General features: G+C 40.3%; 1 protein-coding gene across 2 annotated transcripts in view; it reads left to right on the top strand.

Moving 5' to 3' along the window:
- The window catches only part of ugt8 (UDP glycosyltransferase 8), an 81,183-nt gene that overhangs the window by 14,413 nt on the left and 43,005 nt on the right, over positions 1 to 23,765 (top strand). For both annotated transcript variants that reach the window (XM_052010134.1, XM_052010135.1), the window contains exon 2: positions 21,543 to 22,366. In XM_052010134.1, the coding sequence (XP_051866094.1) occupies positions 21,545 to 22,366 (822 nt within the window). In that variant the 5' untranslated portion in view covers positions 21,543 to 21,544. The remainder of the gene's footprint in view (positions 1 to 21,542; positions 22,367 to 23,765) is intronic.

Raw genomic sequence — 23,765 nt, 5'->3', positions numbered from 1 at the left:
TGAGGGGTATAGATAGGGTGGACAAGCAATATCTTTCTTCCATTATTGAGCGATCCAATACCAGAGGGTATGCATTTAAGGTGAGAGGGGGTAGGTTCAGAGGAGACATGGCAAGTAAGTATTTTTTTACTGAGAGTGTTGGATGCCTGGAATTTGTTGCCTGATAGGGTGGTGGAGGCAATTTTATTGGGGACTTCTAAGAGAGGCTTGGATGGGCAAATGAATTAGAGGAAAATGGAGGGATATAGGCATTCTGTAGGTAGGAGGGCATAGCTATGTCAGTACAACATTGTGGGCCGAAGGACCTGTTCTGTGCTATACTGTTCTATGTTCTAAATCTCATGAGCCTGCCCTGCTTCTGTAACCCTAAATTGTTTATCCCCCCCACCCCCCAACCGCCAGTCTCCAAGAACTGTGTGTTAGAGCACTGGATTTGACAGTGGTATTCTGGTATGTGCAGAGGTCTGGGAATTCTGAATTTGTCCATGTTTGAAAGGAATTCCTGAACTTACTCATATCCATGCTGATAAATGTCAGAAGCTCTTTTCATTTTTGCAGAAATTTCTGTGATACAGTTCTTGAATAAAATTGGTTTGTGATTGGTCTTGGCTCATCCAACTCTGTGGTGTTGTAACTTTAATAGAGGCATCTTTGGGAAGGGGTTTGCTTAACTTCTTTTTCCATTCGGTCTGTTGACTAACTTACTTCTAAGTAGCTGTTAGAATTTGGAAGTGTGCAAGTTCAAATTTATTAGCCCAGTATTTCCTGGGAGAGTGCACTTAATGTGCTCGTCTTCATCTATGAACTGTATTGAAAGCTGTTCCACACAGCCTTGCACAGCATGGGTGGCCTTATAACTGCAACGCATGGGGTTTGAATGAGCCCTGCAGACGTATTGTGCAGTCATTCAAACCATTGACCCATAGAACACTACAGCACAGAAAACAGGCCATTCAGCCCTTCTAGTCTATGCTGAAACGGTATTCTGCTAGTCCCATTGACTTGCACCCAGTCCATAACCCTCCAGACCTCTCCCGTCCATGTAGCTATCCAATTTATTCTTAAGAGTGAGCCCGCATTTACTACATTAGATGGCAGCCCATTCCATACTCTCACCACTCTTTGAGTGAAGACGTTCCCCCTAAACTTTCCCCTTTCACCCTAAAGCCATGTCCTCTTGTACTTATCTCTCCTAATCTAGGTGGAAAGAGCCTACTCGCATTAACTCTGTCTATACCCCTCATAATTTTGTAAACCTCTATCAAATCTCCCCTCATTCTTCTGCGCTCCAAGGAATAAAGTCCTAACCTGTTCAATCTTTCCCTGTAACTCAACTCTTGGAGACCTGGCAACATTCTAGTAAATCTCCTCTGCACTCTTTCAATCTAACAAGTATCCTTCCTATAGTTAGGTGACCAGAACTGCACACAATACTCCAAATTTGGCCTCACCAATCTCTTGTACAACTTCACCATAACATCCCAACTCCTATACTCAATACTTTGGTTTAAGAATACCAGGATGCCAAAAGCAGCCTTTACAACCCTGTCTACCTGCAACGCCACTTTCAGGGGATTATGTATCTGAACTCCTAGATCACTTTGTTCCTCTGCACTTCTCAGTGCCCTACCATTTACTGTGTATGTCCTACCTTGATTTGTCCTTCCAAACTGCAACACCTCACACTTGTCTACATTAAAATGCCATTTTCTGGCCCATTCTTCCAGTTGATTCAGATCCCTCTGCAAGCTTTGAAAGCCTTCCTCACTGTCCACAACGCCTCTAATCTTAGTATCATCAGCAAACTTGCTGATCCAATTTACCACATCCTCATCTAGATCATTGATATAGACAACAAACAACAATGGTCCCAGCACAGATCCCTGAGGCACACCACTAGTCACAGGCCTCCAGTCTGAGAAACAATCATCCACCACCATGGTCTTCTCCCACACAGCCAATTTTGAATCCAGTTTACAACCTTTCCATGGATACCTAGTGTCTGAACCTTCTGAACTAACCTCCCATGTGGGACCTTGTCAAAGGCCTTACTAAAGTCCATGTAGACAACACCCACAGCCTATCCTTTATCTACTTTCTTGGTAACCTCCTCCAAAAACTCTACAAGATTCGTTAAACATGATCTACCACGCACAAAGCCATGCTGACTATCCTTAATCAGCCCTTGGCTATCCAAATACTTATATATCCGATCTCTCAGAACACCTTCCAATAATTTACCCACTACTGATGTCAGGCTCACTGGCCTGTAATTACCTGGTTTACTTTTAGATCCTTTTTTAAACAATGGAACAACATGAGCTACACTCCAGTCCTCCGGCACTGCACCCGTGGCTAAGGACATTTTAAATACATCTGCCAGGGCCCCTGCAATTTCTACACTAGTACCTCTCAAGGTCCAAGGAAATATCTTATCAGGCCCGGGGGATTTATCTATGTTTTATTTGCTGTAAAGCAGCAAGCAACTTCTCTTCTTTAATCTCTATGTTCCATGACATTATTGCCTGTTTCCCTTCCTGCCATATGGACTATGCCAGTTTCCCCAAGTAAATACTGATGCAAAAAAAACTGTAAGATCTCCCCCATCTCCTGAGGCTCCATAGACGACCACTCTGATCTCATAGGGGACCAATTTTGTCCCTTACTATCCTTATACTCTTCATATACTTGTAGAAACCCTTCGGGTTTACCTGCACATTATCTGCCAAAGCAACCTCATGTCTTTTTGCCTTCCTGATTTCCTTTTTTAGTATTTTCTTACTTTTTCTATACTCTTCAAGTACCTCATTTGTTCCTAGTTGCCTATACCTGCTATACACCTCTCTTTTTCGTAACCAGATTGCCAATATCCCTTGAAAACCAAGGTTCCCTATGCTTGTTAACTTTGCCTTTAATCCTGGCAGGAACATGCAAACTCTGCACTCTCAAAATTTCGCCTTTGAAGGCCTTTCACTTACTGAACACAGCCTTGCCAGAGAACAACTTATCCCAATCCACTCTTCCTAGATCCTTTTTCATTTCCCCAAAATTGGCCTTTCTCCAGTTTAGAACCTCAACCTGAGGACAAGACCTGTCCTTATCCATAATTAACTTGAAACTAATGACATTCAGGAAAAGGAAACTTTCAAAGCTACAAGTTAATCAAACTTTGTTTCTGAAAATTATAACACTTAAAGAAACATTTGTGTACACTCAATTCAATAAGTGTTCTCTCATAGCCGTTCCTCTCCACTAAAGTGAATGAAGTTGTTGAACCTGCATCAGGTCCAATCTGGAAGGAAGTTGTCTCTCTGCTGAGCACTCCTTTGGGTGTTCAGCAATTGATTTACAGTTGAAATCCATGAATTTTGAGGTTCAGGACTTCAGTGTACATGCTTGCTCATGGTACTGAGCTTCTTAAAACTGAAGATGGAAATACCAGCAGATCCACACACAAACTGCTAGCATTTCTCAAATACAGTGTATCTGTGCCTCTGGCCTGGATTTTGTAGTCAATGGTAAATTGATGGTCCTTTCTATTGTTCTTCAAGCTGTCCACAAATATCTCTCCAACATGGTCTTCTCCTTTTCTGTCATCTTTTGCTGCAAAGTGGCAATTCAAGGAGATCCTGGTGCCTAGAGACAGTGAGAACAAAGCATTCTTGGTGCTGCTGAATATTGGAATGCATCCAAGGTGAAGGTAGAAGTTAAATTATGGAGGATAAAAATCAATTATATTTTGAAATATTTGGAGCAATTAGTCTACATAAAATTAATTTCAAGGCCAGAGTTTGCCAGAGTAATTGTGGTTTAGTATACAATTAAGGAAACCTTTTTAAAATGCAATATTTTAAAGGTATTTTACAGTGTAACCAGTTTGAAAATACTTTTTTAGTCATTTCAGATAAATTCCCTTGTTTGCATTAGAAAAGGTTACAGATTTAATGCAGCCTGTAAAGAAAGCTCAATCATTATCAGCAATTTAAGGGAAACAAACATGTATGCAAGGCTGAAATGTTGCTGTTACTTATTGGAAAACTTTAAGTGATTTGACAATGGAAAGAATCTATATGCAAGTTGTTTACGTAAAAGGATCAGGAAAGATGGCCTAACTATGGCTGACAAAGGAAGTTGGGAACAGTATTATATCTGAAGAGGAAACCAGGGGACTGGAGAGTAGCTAGTGTTCTTTCCTTTATTTAAGAAAGACAAAGGGATAATCCAGCAAATTATAAGTGAGTCTTCCATCAGTGGTAGGGAAGTTATCGGAGAGGATTCTGAGGGATAGGATCTACTGTCATTTGGAAAAACATGGGCTTGTTAGGGATAGTCAACATGGTTTTGTGCAGGGCAGGTAGTGTCTTATGAACTTGATTGAGCTTTTTGGGGAGGTAATGAAAATGATTGAGGGTAGGGCAGTGGATTTTGTCTGCATAGACTTTAATAAAGCATTTGACAAGGTTCCTCATGGTATGCTGATTCAGAAGATTAAAACACTTGGGATTAATGGCAACTTGGTAGATTGGATTCAAAATTAGCTGGTCCATGGAAGACAGGATAGTGGTTGTGACTGTGAGCTGAGAAACTGAAGCTGGTAGACTGAAAGGTCATCACAACAAGCAGATATTCTCAATAGCCACAATGACATTGTTTACTTCAGTATTTTGAGTCTGATAAATGGTTCCACTGAATTGTGTGTGTGTGTGTATAATATTAAAAAATATAGTGAGAGTGCAGTGTAACTGACAGGACACCTCTTAATGTTCAAACACTTTTTCTGGGACAAAGTAATTCACGTGGATGGTCTAAAAGCTTCAGAGGACAGAGAACCCAGGCACCCCAAATTAATGTTTTGAGGGCTGACTCTGAGTACACAAATATCCCAATTACTGAAAGGCAGAGCAAATATGTCTGTGACCATATTTGATGTGCTAACTATTGGTTTCATGTGGGCCAATTAATATTGCCCCATTGTCTTGTGTTTGGCTGATGCATATGAGAGAGCGTCTCTTGGTCATGTCAGTTTGCAGACCATCTCTTGAGCAACCTTGGTCAGTGCTCTGTTGACAGTATTCTTTGTTTACAAAGCTGACGCTTTAATTTCAAACTGATTACTGCTTGCAATTTACATTAGAACTTGTTTTCCTAAAGGCTGGTTCTCGTTTGAATTAGTGCCTGCTGTATCCACATAATTCCATATCTCCTGAATGTTTAACTGTGGTGGAGGTGTGTTTCTCAGGCTGGAGGTCTGTAACCAGTGTATCCTGCAGGGATTGATGGTGGGGCTTCTGTTATTTGTTATATTAAGTTTTCATCCAAATCATTTTATTTGTATATATTGTAGATAAATAAAAGAAATGATTTGGATGAAAATGTAGATGGACTGATCAGTAAGTTGTTGATAGTGAACAAGGTTGTCAAAGGATATGGATAGGCAGGATATGAATCAGTTGGATATGTTGAATGGTGGAGTAGATTTGTAGGAGTATGCTTTTTGTCCCTATTTTGTGTGTGTGCATGTGAGGTGCTTGCGCATGCTAGTGGATTTGCAGCTGTAATGAAAACAAAATAGTGTTTCCAGCAGAAGATTTCTAATTAATTCCTTTTTGAGCTGAAGCAATTAATGTTGGGTTACGAAATTGACCAATTCTTGATCGTTGCCTGCGATCTGTTGAACCAGCTTAAACGTTTAAACAAAATTCAAGGTGGTTGAATGTAGGATTGTACAATCTTTGAGATTTGTGGATCCAGAGTTAACCACATACAACTAATATGGATATTCATTCACAAGCGAAATGAGACCTGTACTTAATTAATGCAAGTTTAGTCTGCCAATGCAAAGACAAAGCACAAAATGCTTGAAATATGTAAACATGAAGTCTGATTCCTTAAAACAGAAGACTTGCTTTCTTTCACCTTGTTCTTTCAATTTCTTGTTTCTATCATGTTTCATTTCTTTTTGAACTCCTGCAGTCATGCCTATCATCATCTGATACTTTCCAAACTACAGAGACTTTTATTAAATTTCAATGAACTGGAAGTAGTTTTCCGGAGGAAATTATTGTAGTCGCACAGTTTTGAGACAATGTTTAATTAATTGAGTTGTTCTCTTACAAACTCTTTGGTGAATATTTGTTACACTTTGAAATCCTATTAATTATTGTTGATTTTAGAAATTGCATTTGCTCTCTGTCAAATGGTTTTGTTCATACAATATGGTTCCATATGGTGAATTTACAAATTTTATGAGAGACATTAAACTGAATCTAATTCTTTAACTTATTTAGTCATTAATTTTATTTGAGCAGTTGGAAGACTTAAGTCCATTCTTGCTTTTCCTTGAGCTGCACTGAAGTCTTAAGTTGTGAACTTTGGCTCGTTAAATTTACTATCAAAATGTTGGTTGTAGATTTGGAGTAGGACCGTATTTTGTTTGTCATAAAGTGAGGAATACTGACTGTTGGAAGCTCTTCTGTAATGAGTTAATTATTAGTGGCCCCCTTTATTGACTCCTGTATTGAAATTGCTGATTTTATTTGAGTTTTTGGTGTGTTGTTCTGTCTCTATCTGTGGGTAAGGGAAGGTTTTTTAAAAAAACATTACTTTCAGGCAAGAATCCTCTACTTGTGAGGGTAGGTAGGAATGTGCTTTGGCTTAGCTTTGACCTCCACATATAAATAGTAGTCACTGCTATCTAGGCTTGCATTACCTCAGGAACAGGTTTATTATCACTGACATATGTCATGAACTTTGTTGTTTTGTGGCAGCAGTACAGTGCAAGACATAAAGACATAAAAATTACTATGTTACAAAAATAAATAGTGCAAGGGAGGAATAATGAGGTAGTGTTCATGGGTTGAAGTGCAAAGTGGTACATTTTAGGAAGTTAAACCAGGGCAAGACACACAGTGACTGGCAGGGTCCTAGGGAGCATTATAGAACAAAGACACGTAGGTGTACAAGTACATAGTTCCCATAGTGGCTGTGAGGTAGTCAGGGTGGTGAAGAAGGCATATAGCATGCTTGCCTTCATCGGTCAGGGCATTACATACAAGAGTCGGGATGTTACATTAGCAAGGCTGCACTTGGAGTATTGTATTCAGTTCTGGTTACCATGCTACAGGAAGAATGTGATTAAGCAGAAAAGGGTACAGAAAAAATTCACAAAAGATATTGCTGGGACTGGAGGGCTTGAGTTATAAGAAGAGACTGGATAGGCTGGTAGTGTTTTCACTGACGCAAAGGAGACTGAGGGGTAACCTTGTAGACCCAATATGTTATGGGCACATCCCTCCCACCATCGGTAGTATCTACAGGTGATGCTACCTCAAGAAGGCAACATCCATCCTCAAAGATCCCAACCATCCAGGCCATGGCATCTTTCCACAGCCACCATTGGGCAGGAGGTACAGAAGCCTGAAGTCCCACACCAGGTTCAAGAAGAGCTACTTCCCTTCAATCATTTGGTTCTTGAACCAACCAGCAAAACCCTAATCACCACTACAGTTTAGCAAAACTATGACCACTTTGTATTAAATGGACTTTTTTTGTGCTAATCATGTTCTTTCTTGTAAAAATTGTGTATAATTTGTTTAATTTATATTTTTCTTGTGAATGCTGCTTATGATGCTATGTGCCTGTGATGCTGCTGCAAGTAAGGTTTTCATTGCACCTGTGCATACATATACTTGTGTATTTGATAATAAACTTGACTTTGACTTTATATACATCCATCATGATGTTATACAAGGTGGATGGCCATAGTCTTTTTCCCAAAATAGGGAAGTCTAAAACTAGAAGGCATAGCTTTAAGCTGAGAGAGGAGAGGTTTAAAGGGGACACAAGGGACAGGTTTTTCCATGCAGTGGGTGGCGGGTATCTGGAACTAGTTGCTAGAGGAAGTATGTGATCGAGATAGGCACCATTACATTGTTTAAAAGACATTTAATCAGGTACATGAATAGGAAAGGTTTAGGGGGGAAACAAGACTTGCTCAGGTGGGCACCTTAGTTGGCATGGACGAGTTGGGTTGAAGGGCCTGTTTCTGTGCAGTGTAACTATGACTCTATCAAGCATAATGTAGGTAAAATATAACTTGGGTGCAAATGTTTGATCAGGGTTTTGTAATAAATTACTTTCTCAGAAATGACTGGAGAAAATAATTTCTGCATCCGAAGAATGTACTCTACCCCAACAAATCTGTACACGTAACAATGATTTTGGAAAATCCTGCAATGATGGATTGTGCACAGAAGTCTTGTTTGCCTTTTCCTGTGAATGATAAATTCTCATGAGTTTTATTGTTGCCTCTAGTATACTTTGAGATTGCTAGCGACAGATACAGTGTGATATAGATCAGTTGCAGATGTGAGCAGAGAAATGGCAGATGGTGCTTAACCCAGATAAATATGAGGTGTTGTACTTGATGGGACTAATGTCAAGAGGCAGTACACTTTTAAGGACAAGACCCTTAACGGTGTTGAAGAGCAGAGAGACCTTGGGGTGCACGTCCATGGCTCATTGAAAGTGGCTACACTAGATAGAGTGGTTAAGAAGGCTTGTAGAATGCGTGCTTTCATTAATTGAGGTATTGACTATAGGAGTCAAGAAGTTATGATGCATCTCTATAGAACTCTGGTTAGGCCGCATTTAGAGTATTGCGTGCAATTCTGGTCACCTCACTATGGGAAGGATGTCGAGGCTTTAGAGGGTGCAGAGGAGGTTTACTAGGATGCTACCTGGATTAAAGGGCATGTGCTATTAGGAGAGGCTGGACAAGCTTGGGCTCTTTTCTCTGGAACGGTGGAGGCTGAGGAGTGATCTGTTGGAAGTGTAAAATTATGAGGGGCATAGAGTAGACAACCAATATCTTTTTCCCATTACTGAGTGATCCAATACCAGAAGGCGTGCATTTAAGGTGAGAGGGGGTAGGTTCAAAAAGAGATGCGAGGGGGTAAGTTTTTTTACTCGGGGAGTAGTGGATGCCTGGAATGCATTGCCTGATAGGGTGGTGGAGGCAAATTCATTGGAGGCTTTTAAGAGAGGTTTGGATGGGCACATGAATGAGAGGAAAATGAAGGGATATGGGCATTCTGTAGGTAAGAGGGATTAGCTATGTCGGCACAATGTTGTGGGCTGAAGGGCCTGTTCTGTGCTGTACTGTTCTATATTCTAGTTTAAATTGGAGCAACCTTATATTTGATTGCTTTAAATTATTTAAGTCTTACAAAGCTTTCTGTGGAAGATTGAACTGTCCAAAGATTCTCTGACTATTCAACAGTGTTGGAGTTTTGATAAATTAGTTGGGCAGTAGAAGAAAAAAATTAAGAGAGAAGTTCAAACAAATTAAGGTTTGAAAGAAATACAGATTTTATATTTAGATAAAACAAATTTCATCCATCTACTTGGACTTTTGTCCAGATTTTTATGCTGTTGAGGACTTTGCCATTGCCCAGAGTATTAAATGTTCATGTTGGATGTTGTATCATTTGGCATTATTTCCTTTTACTTTGCAGTGTAATTAGAAGGTAATATATTGGTGGAATATAGTCTTAATGGTAGGACTCTTGGAGGTGTGGAGGATCAGAGGGATCTTGGGTTCTGAATCCATAGGACGCTCAAAGTGGCGGCGCAGGTTGACTCTGTGGTTAAGAAGGCATATGGTGTATTGTCCTTCAATCGGGGAATTGAATTTAGGAGCAGTGAGGTATTGTTGCAGCTATATAGGTCCCTGGTCAGACCCCACTTGGAGTATTGTGCTCTGTTCTGGTCGCCTCACTACAGGAAAGTTTTATGGAAGCCATAGAGAGGGTGCAGAGGAGATTTACAAGGATGCTGCCCGGAATGCGGAGCGTGCCTTATGAAAGCAGGTTGAGGGAACTCGGCCTTTTCTCCTTGGAGAGACGGAGGATGAGGGGGGACCTGATTGAGGTGTATAAGATGATGAGAGGTATTGATAGGGTAGATAGTCAGAGGCTTTTCCCCAGGGCTGAATTGGTGGCCGCAAGAGGAAATAGGTTGAAGGTGCTGGGGAGTAGATATAGAGGAGATGTCAGGGGTAAGTTTTTTACTCAGAGAGTGGGGAGTGTGTGGAATGGGCTGCCGGAAATGGTGGTGGAGGCTGATACCATAGGGTCTTTCAAGAGACTTAGATAGGTATATGGAGCTGAGTAAAATAGAGGGCTGTGGGTAAACCTAGTCATTTCTAGGGTAGGGACATGTTCGGCACAGCTTTGTGGGCCGAAGGGCCTAAATTGTGCTGTAATTGTTCTATGTTCCAATATTCAACTAATTTTCGTGAGGATTATCAAAATTATTGAATTATGAGTGGTGGGGTATATTTTATGAAAAATCTGCAGGCTATTTTTGGACGAATGGTCTGACAAGTATGAATTTGAAGATGTGACAGTACTAATACTTGATGGAACAACACTTCATTTTTTTTGTCTGGGCATGTTGCAGCCAGCAGGACTTGACATTGAATTCTGCAGTTTTAGAAAACTGGCCTTTTCTTTCATTTTGAATCAGGAACAACTATTTTTTGCCTGCCACACCTTTTGTGTAGTCTTGCCTCCTGACATGTCCCACTGGCCAGATTATATTTTATACAGACACAGGAATTTAACTGCCAATTTTTTTTTACCTCCTATTGGAAAGTTCCCTTTTATTCCACACACTGCCCTCCTCCCACCTTCTCTGCTATCTAGAGTGACTTGTTTCTCTCTCTCTGTTCTGATGAAAGTTCCCAGACCTGAAACGGTGGCTGTTTTTCTTTCCGCAGATGCTGTCTGACCTGAATTTTTCCAGTACTTTTTGTTTTTATTTCAGATTTCCAAAGTGTCTGGTTTTCTTGATCCTTGCATCACTAGGGTTTCCCCAGAGCAGTGCCCTAGACCCAACCATTTTCAGTAGCTTCAGTGACCTTCCTTCTATCACAAAGTCAGAAGGAGGCATGTTTGCTCATGATTAAACAAGATTAAGGTCCATTCCCAACTCAACAACATGCAGGAAGACCAAGACGACATTCAGGCATAGGCTGATAAGTGGCATGTAACTTTTGTACCACAAGTTTACAGGTAATGACCTTCTCCAGTGTGAATGAGTCTAGCCATCTACCCTTGCTGATCAATGGCATTGCCATCATAATCCCTCACTGTCAACATCCTGGAGTTTACCCTTGACAGGAAACTTAACTGGTCCAGCCACATAATTACCATGGCTACAAAAGCAGGTCAGAAGCTAGGTGCTGTGTGATAAGTGACTCGCCTCAACACCCCAAGACTTTTCCACCTTCTACAAAGTGCAAGCTAGGAGCTTTATGGAATGCTCTCCACTTTTTGGATGTGTCGCCAACAACTCTCAATAATCGTGTGCTAACCATGACACAGCAGTTTTCTTGATTGGCATCCATCAAGCACCCTAAACGTTAATTTCCTCCGATGGCACATAGTAGCTGCAATGTGTACCAACAACAGAACATACTGCAGTTACTTACGTACTCTGACAGCATCACCTCAAACCAGCAACCTCCATTGTCAAAAAGAACAAGAGCATTAAGTGCATGGAAACACCATCACTTGCATGTTCTCATTCGAGTCAAGCACACCCTGACCTACAAGTATATTATTGGGTCTAAAACCCAGAACTTTCTATCCAACATCACTGAGAGCAAATTCATCAGAAGAACTACAGTATCATAGAACGAAAATGGGCCCTTATATCTGATTCCACCACCTCTGGCAGTGCATTCCAGGTATAAACCACTTTTTGTGCTTTTATAACAAAAAACTAAGATCCCCTTTAAATTTCTCACCTCTCGCACTAAAACTATGCCTTGTTGATACACCTACCATGCAGAAAAAGCTTTTGTCTATCTACCCTATCTATGCCTCTCATAAGCTTATTTCCTTCAATCAGGTCACCCATTGGTCTCCTTCGCTCCAGGCAAAACAAACCAAGACCAATGTCTTCCCATAACTATAGTCCTCCAATCCAGGCAACATCCTGGTCAATCTCCTTTGCAGTGGTTTGAGAAAGTGACACATCACCACTACCTCTTGGGGAAATTTAGGGCTGGCCTTGCCAATGATACCCAAATCCTGAAAACAAATTTTAAAAAGTCTGATATCAGCTTGGGCAATTAAGAACTTTTGCAGCTCAATATGGGAGTGGGGTAGGGGAGTGAAAATGACGGTGTTCATTAATATTACGAATCGCTGTTTGGTAACCTATAATCTGATTACCTTTATGTCCATTTCAGTCTGAACCACTTTTGTACCCTGCTCAACTTTGAGCTGAGCTTCAAACTAGACATCTTGGTCTTTTAAAAAGATGTACATTCATTTTGGACATTCTTTATTGGCATTGTTTGTGAATTTTCTTTGGTTTTGCCGCCAGCCAACTTGACTTCTATCACTGAATTTAGTGGGCTAGATTTTTGCTGTCTTGGTCCCTCAGTAGTGTGGCTCCAGGCAATGCTTCTAATCTGGAGACATTATGTAGATGCTGGAACAACAAACAATCTGCTGGTGGGGGGAGGATTGGGAGGGGAAGGGAAGGAATTGTCGGCGTTTCGGCTTGAAACCCCGCACCAGGACAATTCCTTTCTGCCCACAGGTGCTGCTTGACTGCTCAGGTTCTCTATCTGATCTGTTGCAATGTATTTAACATCCTTTGACAGATGAAGTTGGGGTTTTGTCAGCTGATTTTAAAAAAAAGTTTTTTTAATTGATTTTTAAATGTGACATGGAAACAGAGATTTTCTAATCCAACCTTCATTTTTTTTGGAACTGCTGGCAAAAAGGAGGAAAATCTAGTCCAATTTTTCCAGTGTTCTTTTCCCTGGACTTCAGGGCCCTGGACTCTACATTTTCAGTCATCCTGAACTTTGTTACTCAAACACATTCCCAATCAAATTCCACTTGCTTTACCATTTCCAGTTAACTTTCTATACCATTCCCTTATATGATGAGATGGCCTCTTGACCTCACAATCTACCTTGTGACCTTGCACCTTATTGTCTACCTGCACTGCACTTCCTCTGTAGCTGCGACACTTTGTACTGTTATTGTTTTTACCTGTCCCACCTCAGTGCACTCTGTCCTACCTCAGTGCACTTGCATTGTGTAATGAATTGACCTGTATGATCGGTATGCAAGAGTTTTTCATTGTACCTCGGTTCAAGTGACAATAATAAACCAATACAATTGGATTGGTTTGGAAATTATAAAAGCTCTGTTCCTTATTGCTCAAATTATACAATACCCTTGTCACTCTTTGCAATCATTGAGTAAACTGGCACAGACCTACAGCTGTTGTCTGAATACAAATACACTTTTTCTGGCCCTCGAATGTAAGATACAGTGACATTATTCAGAAAAGAGCTGGGGTGCAGTTTTGGTGTCCTGACCAGTACTCGACTCTGTAGCCAATGTTACTAAACAAATTACCATTCGTTACCCCACTTGCTTATTTTTAGGTGGGGGGCAGGGGATCTTGTGCCCAAATTCTACAATTGTGACTACACTTCAAAGGTACTACTTTGGACCTATGGGAAAAGCCTGAGGTCATAAGTCACTTTAACTTTAATTGCCAATTTCCAGTTGGCCATCTCAACAAATGTGACTTTGCAATGCACGTTGTTGCATATGCGCTCCCTTTTTGTACTGGTAGTAATAGGTGCTTTTGCCATCTTACCCTCGCATCCAATTTCCAATCTAGCCTTCTGCTTTGCTATTTTAATGAAACAAATTGGTTTATTATTGTTACATGTACTGAGGTACAGTGGAAAAACTTGTGTTGCATACTATCCATACAGATGAATTCATTACAACAGTGCATTTGAAGTAGTACAAGGTAAAACAATAACAGTGCAGAATAAAGTGTTACAGTACAGAGTGCAGTCAGGTAGACAGTAAGGTGCAAGGTCACAATGAGGTAGACTGTGAGGTCGAGAGTTCATCTTATCATACTAGGGAACCATTAAATCACCTTATAACAGCGGATAGAAGCTGTCCTTGAGCCTGGTGGTATGTGCTTTCAGGCTTTTGTATCTTCTGCCTGATGGGAGGAGGGAGAAGAGAGAACGTCCGGGGTGGGTGGGATCTATGATTATGCTGGCTGCTTTACCGAGGCAGTGAGAGTGTAGATGGGGTCCATGAGAGGAGGCTGGTTTCCGTGATGCACTGGGCTGTCCATAATTCTCTGCAGTTTCTTGTGGTCATGGGCAGAGCCGTTGCCATACCAAGCCGTGATGCATCCAGACAGGATGCTTCCTATGGTGCATCGATATAAGTTGGTGAGTGCCAAAGGGGACATGCCAAATTTCTTTAGCCTCCTGAGGAAGTAGAGGCGATGGTGAGCTTTCTTGGCTGTGGCATCAGTGTAGTTGGACCAGGAGAGACTATTGGTGATGTTCACTCCTTGGAACTTGAAACACTCAACCTTCTTGATCTCAGTATTGTCGATGTAAACAGGAACATGTGCATCACTCCCCTTCCTGAAGTCGATGACCAGTTCTTTTATTGACATTGAGGGAAAAGTTGTTGTCATGACACCACGTCACTAGGTTCTCTATCACCTTCCTGTACTCTGACTCATTATTTGAGATGCAGCCCATGATGGTGGTATCATCTGCACACTTGTAGATGGAGTTAGAGCAGACTCTGGCCACACAGTTGTGAGTGTAGAGGGAGTAGGGGGCTGAGGGCACAGCCTTGTGGTGTGCCTGTGTGGAGAATAATCATGCTGGAGGTGTTGCTGCCTATCCTTGCTGATTGTGATCTGTTGTTCAGGAAGTAAGGATCCAGTTGTGAAGGGAGGTGTTGAGTCTCTAGTTCAGGAGTTTGGTGATGAGTTGGCTTGGAATTATAGTATTGAAGGTGGAGCTGTAATCAATAAGCAATAGTCTAATGAAGGTGTCTTTACTGTCCAGATACTCCAGAGATGCGTGTAGGGTCAGGGAGATGGCGTCTGCCATAGACCTGTTTCGCTGTATGCAAATTGCAGTGGGTTGAGTTTGTCTGGGAGGCTGGCATTAACGTGTGCTATGACCATCCTCTCGCAGCACTTCATGATGGTGGATGTCAGAGACTCTGGGCAGTAGTCATTAAGGCACATTACCTTGTTTTTCTTGGGTGCCAGGATGACAGTCGTCTTAAAGCAGGTGGGAACCTCTGATTGAAACGGGGAGAGGTTTAAAAATGTCTGCAAATACCCCCCTTCTCTTCCCTTCCCCCCACCCCCTCCCCCCAGCTGATCTACACAAGGTCTAAGGACATGGTCCGGGACACCATCCGGGCCAGTTGCTTTCTGCAAGTTCACTCTCTGGAAGACTCATCTTGCGTCTGCAACAGTGACTCTGGGTTCAGGTGCACTGGAGGCTGTCCGGGTGGATGGTGACATTTCAATCCCTTTCTGTTCAAAGTAGTACTCATGTCTTTTAATCCCCATCTGTCTTTACCTCTCATTGTCTTGGTGAAGCAGCCAGCATAATCAAAGACCCCACCCACCTGGGACATTCTCTCTTCTCTCCTCTTCCATCGGGTAGAAGATACAGGTGCCTGAGGGCACGTACCACCAGACTTAAGGACAGCTTCTACCCCACTGTGATAAGACTATTGAACGGTTCCCTTATACAATGAGATGGACTATGACCTCACGATCTACCTTGTTGTGACCTTGCACCTTATTGCACTGCACTTTCTCTGTAGCTGTGACACTTTACTCTGTACTGTTACTGTTTTTACCTGTACTACGTCAATGCACTCTACTAACTCAATGTTACTGCACTGTGTAATGACCTGTATGATTGGTTTGTAAGACAAGTTTTTCACTGTACCTCTGTACAAGTGACAATAATAAACCATCTAATGTTCCTGTACTTGCTGCCATTGTCTCAAATCAAGCTGTGAACCACCTTCATTCCACATAAAGCAGTGCTATTATATTTTTATCGTGAGATGACTGAAGTCAAGAGAAACACTCAAGACGGTTTTGTGGGGCAAAGATTAGTAAGAGCCAATTATTCTTCTTTCTGTAAGAATGATTTTTTGCTTGAACTTTGGTTTTATCAGTTTTTCCTTTGCTATGGTTTGTTTTGAAATTGTATTCATCTAGCAGTACAAAGGTCAGTTGTCATTTGTCTCCCAATTCTAATTCCAATTTTTGGAAGTCAGCCTACTTGCTTTTTTCTGGATTGCTTTCAGAACATGGATGTTACCCTTGAATGCCATACAATGCAGTAATCTACTAGGAATAACAAAGTTGCACTTCAGCATGGTATTCTTGGGGTCAGGCTGGAGGACCTACCTCTGTTTTCTACTAATTCCTTGATATTGGTCGTACAATCCTGGTTACTGTGACTGCTGGTACAAAGACACTTTTCATCACTTAGTATTTTCAGTTTTTAAGGTGGCTACATTAAATAATTGTACTCATTGTTTTTCTTTTGAAATAATTTGCAAATTTCTTTTCATAATTTCTTTGTGGCTTTTCTGTTCTTTGTATTTCTGTCAGTCATCATGATATTTGCTCAATGTTTGCTTTTAATTTATCTTTTTAGTTTTGAATTTCGTGTCATGTCTTGCATTCCTTGTCATCCCAGGTGTTTTAACTTTGGCAGGTAGACCACTTTACCCTTAAATTCTTGTCCTAAAACTTTCTACTGGTATTGTCATTTTATCTATTAATGAGTTTGGCCAATCTATAATGAGACTTTTATCACATTGCATGAAAAGTCACCTTTGCCTAAATTTAGAATCTTGGTGGCTATTTCTTCCCTTCAAGCTCATACTAAACCCACTGTTAAAAAAATGTTCATGCATTTTTGGTAGTTTGTTTAACACCAATACAGAATGTTAGATTTGAACAATGTCAACATGTTGATAATTGATTTATTATTGTCATTTTTGTCAGTTTATTATTAGACAGAAAGCTTTTGTTTGCATGCCGTTCAGACATATCATTCCATATGCAAGTACATCGAGCTAGTAAAAAAAAGGAAAACAAAACAAATCAGAATATAGTGTTATAGTTACAGAGAAAGTGTAGGTAGACAAAGTGCAAAGGCCATGATGAGGTAGATTGAGAGATCAAAAGTTCATCTATCAGACTAAAGAATTGGTGCAGTTTTGGTGGATTTGACCCTGAGTGCTCAGGACAAATCTTTCTGGTATTGATCAGGTAAATCAGTGTGGCACACCCATTTTCAGGTCAGCGAAAGGTACCACACAGTTTGGTTTTTTTCCCATTAGGAGTCTGTGCTTGATGTTTGGTTGTCCAACTGCATTGTTGAAGCACTGATAGTCACTGGCCAAAATAACTACCCATGATGTTGCCAACAGCACTGGGAATTGCTGGAATTGGTCAGCAGAATTATTATTGCTTAATCATTTATCTTAAATTTGCAGTAGTTGTGACACTTGCAATAAAATAAATCAAATAATTTAATTACTTTTTTGGAAACTGACTTTTTTTGCCACTACTGTTATATAACTGTGGCATTTCTTCTGACTTGCAATTCAAAACCTGTTTTGTGACCAATAAAATACCCACTTTCACTGTTTGGCCATTTCTGGTAATTGAAAAGAAATGCCATGTTTTGTCTGTGGGTAACATTTTCATCTGTTTCATGCAGAAATTGCTAATTACTTTCCAGAGCAGAAAACTTAAAAATCTTCACCTGTTTTTGTTTTAATCATCTAAGAGACTTGGGGCTTTAATTTTCCATTCCAAATTGCCCACGAGTAAATGGAGAGCAGTTAGAAGCACTGAAATCTGTGTGATGGAAGTACTCCCATTGTTCTGTTAAGTAGGGAACTTTGGGGTTTGACTCAGTGATGGTCCAATATATTTCCTGATTGGAGGGGATCTTCCAAGTGTCGGCTAAGGATCATGGACCTGGTGCCTTTGTTTCTCTTGGTTTGGAAGATGTTGAATTGATACCAGTGTATATATTATTTCCCATTTGGGGTAACTATTGTGTTCTGACCTTGTCCCCTACTGTGTGTTCAGTAGCTCTAGAATATCGTTTAAAGAATTTCAGAATTTGCAGCTAGTCAACCAGCTCTTTGTTAATAATCTTACCATGTGATTTTTGTGATTTTTGTTTTATGTTGGTAGACATCAATGAAGTGGAAGCTTTTCAGTTCAGCTCAGAATAATACAATTTCAGTCGATGTTTTTAAAAAGTGGAATGTTTGTGCTTGTTGGAATCTGATAGCTTTTGCATTTTATGCTTGCAGGGCATATCTTCTGAAAAGGTCACTATGCCTTTTCAGTTCTGACTTCTGGTTGGTCTCTATAGGAGATCACTAATAAATTGCACATTTTACAGTTGGGGTTGGAGGCTTATTATGCAGTGGCCTTTTACCAGAAATTCAGACTTGCTTTGTTTCCTGCACCCACATCATTTCTCATCCACCTCGGTAAAGTTTTTAAAATAGCTGTGGACACCTACTTCAAATACTTTCACAGGCTTTACAGTTCTGATCTGTTTGTGATTAAATATTTGATGCAATTGAAAGCTTTTGTTTCTGTTAGAATTTAAACCAATCTGGAATAACATAATTAGAAACTCAAATTAGACCATTGTCCGGTAGAATAGAGAATGCGTTTGATTGAAATTATTTTTCTATATGTACCAAAACTGCATGGTTGAAGGATAATATTGTAAATTTACCATGTTAATCCTCAATTAAAAAAAATCACTAAAATTTATTTTCACAGCTTCCTCAATTCCAACTTCAGACTTAACAGCTAAGTCAATTCATCTAATTGAGAAAGTCTTTCTAAAACAAAATTATGCAGAGATATGACCACAGAATATTACCAGTGTAAATTTTTGCATGCGAGGGTTGGAAAATATTAAGTTTTTAAGAGGAGATAGTAGGCCGAGCACAGGTTATTCTTCCATCCTGAATCATTCTGTAGATGGCCCAGGAACTTTGGAGGAGTGAGTCCATTCTAACCCATGGTCCCTTGCTATTCATCTTTGACTTTCAGCTCTCTGCAATACCACACTAGGCAGGTCAGCGTTCTCCTATACCCAGGTTGGTTCTTTTCCTAATGGATTTCTCAAATATCATTCAACTGCATTCCCTTCCCACTCTGCAATCAGCCGGGCCTAACTCTGCAGTTGACTTTGAACCCAATGAAAAATGTTTATTGAGAAGTTACTTATTCTAAGCCTGTAAATTTTAGCAAATCAGCAAAATAAGAAACTAAAAATCTTGTGAGAAGATCCCAATTATCTTTCCTCTTACAATTAGTCTAAATATCAATCAAATTTAATTTTGAGGTCATGTGCTTAACCTGGTAAATCTTAGCCTCTGTGAATGGAAAGGAGGGTTGATTGTCTTGGCCCATAACAAGACTGTTGTCACCAACATTTGTTTTCTGCTCTTGAAGTGATTGTTAATGGAACAGTTATCTAACATATAAAGCATTAGAGCTAAATTTATTTTGTCCTGTAATGTGGGGAAATAGACTACAAATTCCTTTCAGATGCTTATTCATTGATTGGTTAAATCATAGGCCATAATTTAAATGCAATACAGACCCATAAAGTGTTCAGGAAAGATGGAGAAGGAAGAGAGTTGACAGTAAGATAATTAAAATATTGTGGCAGTGAGAGAGGCAGGATATTTGGTAGTACTTGAGGATGGTTAAAATTGAAAAGCAGTAGAGGTGTACTTCACTAGGAATATTCTATAGGCTGTCAACTAATGGGAAGGACACATATGCCAAGTCCATTCTGTTGTTCTTTGGTAAGGGAATATGGGGTATTTGGATTTTTGGAAGGTTTTCTGTAGCATCCCACACTGGAGTTTGGTCAACTATGTTTAAGCACATGGAATTGGTTTATAGCCACCTTTTGAGGGAAAAGAATATGGTACTTTTTAGCTTCCTTGAAACTTGGAGCAGTTTTTACATCTTTTGAGATGAACATGCTTAAGGGCATCCTCTTTCAAAGTAGCTTATTTCATCGATTTTAAATGCTAGTTTAGGAAAGTAGCCAATGTCCTTTGATTCACTAGGAGAACTTCTTATTGCCAACCACTTGCTGCCTCCCCAGTGAGATGATAATTATGTAGATTTGCATGTTTCTTGAAAGGTCAAAGCTGCTATAACTGGCCTGGAGCACATTGGCACTTTTGGAAGACCCATGTCTTACCACAGGGACCTTATCAAACTTGGGCACATGCAGTTGATTCTGATCTTCATGGACGAAGATGCTTTGCAGAAGTGTGTAATTATCAGTGCACAATACTTGCCAAAGGTAGGAAAATTGGGAGCTCCTGACTTGTGTGTAAAGATCCAGGTTGTGACACTGTCTTTAGCACTTGTGTTAACCAAAGATGGTTCAGCTGGAAGGTGAACTCTTGAGATGACCAACAACTGGAATGCATTCCATGTAGCAGTCATAATTTTATGACCATTTTCTGAAATACAATTGTTTTTAAATTCCTGTAGATAAGTGGGAATTTTGCAGCTACTGTGCCTCTGCAGGAATAGGATGCCAAGTTTGATTTTTTTTTTATTTAAACAGCACGTTTGTGCCTGTTCATCAACTCACGTTTAAGAGAGACTTCAAACTAAGCCAAAGATTAAGCAAACTGGGCTTCCAAGAATAATTTCCAGTGGATCTCTGATCTTTGTATTTGTTTGAATGTTTGTCGTTGTTTGAATGACATTGTCTTTTGGGTTAGGATGAGGGCTGTCAAGGAGAGGTGGCAACTTGTGGAAGGTTCTTTACATTAAAACAACACAAGTTTTAAGCAGAAGAGTGTAGCTAAAGAATTTTTAAATTGTATTTTTAGGTTGTGTCCCTAAGAAGGACTCTGCTAATACTCTTGAGTTATTGCAAAAGTGTGTTATAAAAACAATGTTTGATTTATTTGGAAGCACTTGTCTTTGTGGGCATGTACTTTATTGCAGAATGCAACCTAGGTGTTGTGTCGAGGCATTCCTGTTTCTCAATGATATCTGGTCGCCTGGTGTTCTAGCTGTCATTCTTCCCTTGACTCCATCACAGAAACATTTTAATTGATTAACTGTCTGCGATGTCACAATAGACATTATCGAGATGAATGTTCGAAAGGATTGTTTACCCATGTGAACAATGTGAATGTCAAATTAAAGAAAATCTGAGGAAAATGTGCAAATTATCTTAAAGCAAAACACAAGATGCTGGAGGAACTCAGTGGGTCAGGCAACATCAATGGAGGGAAATGGATAGTCAACGTTTCGGGTCAACCTGAAACAACAGCCAGTTGTAATGAAGGGTCTCGACCCAAAGTGTTGACTATTTCCCTCCATAGATGCTGCCTCACCCATTGAGATCCTCCAGCATCTTGTGTGTTGCACCAAATTTCCAGTGTCTACAGTCTTTATTGTGTCTGCAAGTTATCTATATATTGACAGAATAAAAGCTTTCTGGTTATAATTTCAACTTTGTTCCTGTCTTTTATAGCATTATATAATTATTGAATGTGTGAGAGAAAACCATGTTGGTACTAACTTTGCTTTTGTTGTGTTTTCAGCCATGAAGTTGTACTTCCAAGTCCTGACTCTACTTTGCTGCTTTGTGAAAATATCAAAGGCTGCCAAAATTGTGGTTGTGCCGCCGATTATGTTTGAAAGCCATCTCTACATTTTTAAAACCCTAGCTAAAGCATTACACGAGAATGGACATGAGATGGTGTTTGCAGTATCAGAAGGTAGAGAGATCCCTTCATCGGATTACTTTAGATTGCTGCGGTATCCAGGCTTCTTCAATAGCACAACAGCAGATGATTTCTTGCAGTCCAAGATGAGGAATATTTTCTCTGGAAGACTAACTGCATTAGAGCTCTTTGACATTCTGGAACATTACTCTAAGAACTGTGACATCATGGTTGGCAGCCAGAGTTTCATTGCTCAGCTGAAAGAAGAAAAGTTTGACTTGCTTTTGGTGGACCCTAATGAAATGTGTGGCTTTGTGATTGCGCACCTTCTGGGAGTGAAGTATGCAGTCTTTTCCACTGGCCTTTGGTATCCAGCAGAAGTCGGTGCTCCAACACCTCTAGCTTATGTTCCAGAATTCAACTCCCTCCTTACAGACAACATGAATTTGCTTCAACGAATTGCAAATATTGCAGTGTACTTAGTATCCCGCTTTGGTGTGAATTTTCTGTTCTTGCCAAAATATGAGCGAATAATGCTGAAGTACAAAATTGAGCCTGAAAGCTCCATGTATGATTTAATACAGGGTTCCAGCTTATGGATGCTGTGCACTGATGTGGCACTTGAGTTTCCTCGACCTACATTACCCAATGTTGTGTATGTAGGAGGGATACTGACAAAACCTGCGAGTCTTCTACCAGAAGTAAGATTTGCTCATTCTTTCAATTACCAGATTCTCGATGGTGTCTTAATCAGCATGTAGTAAAAGAAGTACATAATCCTTAAAGGCTCTGGATGAGCTTTACAAAGTAGTTGTATGTTATGAGCTATCATGATAATGGATGCTAAGGTTTCTGACAGATCAGGCATTTGGACCTCTAATTTACTTCTATACATCCCATGAATAGATAGAGCTAAAATGCACTGTGACAATATCACAAGGTTGAAAAGAAGTTAAATTACAAGTTTGCTATTTAATGAATAGTTTGTTGATTTATTTTTGTAACACATGGGGATTGAAATCTAAAATTTATTGTAATTTAATGAATCTGTGAAAGTAATTGGTTTTCTTTGGTATATTTGGCATCCGTGTATTAGAAAAAGTAGCCTGACATTGTTAAGCCACTTGCAGTTTCAAATTTTGATTATGTCATGTTATTTTTCTTTAAAGATCATTATTGCTTATAGAAAATAGATAAATTAACACACCTGCTTTGATGCATGGTTGCATCCCCATTTTAATCCATTTTAAATTGCATTCTTCTTGTTGCCCCATCACCTCCACCCTGCGTTGAAATAGTGAAGGGAAATTTAAAAAAAAACTTAGTCCAGAATCAAGTTTTTTTTAAATATAAAACCACCATCAACTTTGCTGTATTCTTTTCAGTCTCGAAGGTGGTTACCCTAGCATTTAGAAGTACTGTAAATTGCTTTGTGCAAAGCAAGAGGTGTCCTCCCTTTTTCAGAGACCAGGATTTTCCCTCCACTGCTATTGATGGAGGCCTTGCCCACATCTATTTGCCATATATCTGCCATCACTTCATTTCCACCCCCGCCCCCCACCCCCAGGCAAATAGGGATAGAGTCCTCAAGTCCTCACCTACGAGCCTGCATGTCCAACATATTCTTGGCAACTTCCAACATCTCCAGCGGGATCCCACCACCAGGCACATCTTCCCTTTTTCCCCCTGCTCTCCGCTTTCCTTGGGATAGCTCTTTCTGTGATTCCCTTGTCTGCTCATCCCTCCCCACCAATCTCCCTCCAGGCATTTAACCCTGCAGTCATGCTAAATGTTAGACCTGCCCCTACACCTCCTCCCTTGCCACCATCCAGGGCCCTAAACAATCCTTCCAGGTGAGGCAATCCTTCACATGTGAATCCATTGGTGTTATTTATTGCATCCGGTGTTCCAGGTGCAGCCTCCTCTGCATTGGTGAGACCTGACGCAGATTGGGGGACCACTTCATCGAGCACCTTCACTCCACTCTGTTCAATGTACCAGCCAGGATCTCCCAGTGCCCACTTCCCATTTCTATATTGAAGTGTCTGTTCACGGCTGCTTCCACTGCCGCAGCGAGGCTAGACTCAGATTAGAGGAACA

Source organism: Pristis pectinata, chromosome 2 (assembly GCF_009764475.1).
Source record: "Pristis pectinata isolate sPriPec2 chromosome 2, sPriPec2.1.pri, whole genome shotgun sequence".
In the NCBI taxonomy this organism is placed as follows: Eukaryota; Metazoa; Chordata; class Chondrichthyes; order Rhinopristiformes; family Pristidae; genus Pristis; species Pristis pectinata.
The sequence above is the reverse complement of the archived record's forward strand: the minus strand, read 5'-3'. Positions and strand labels throughout refer to the sequence as shown.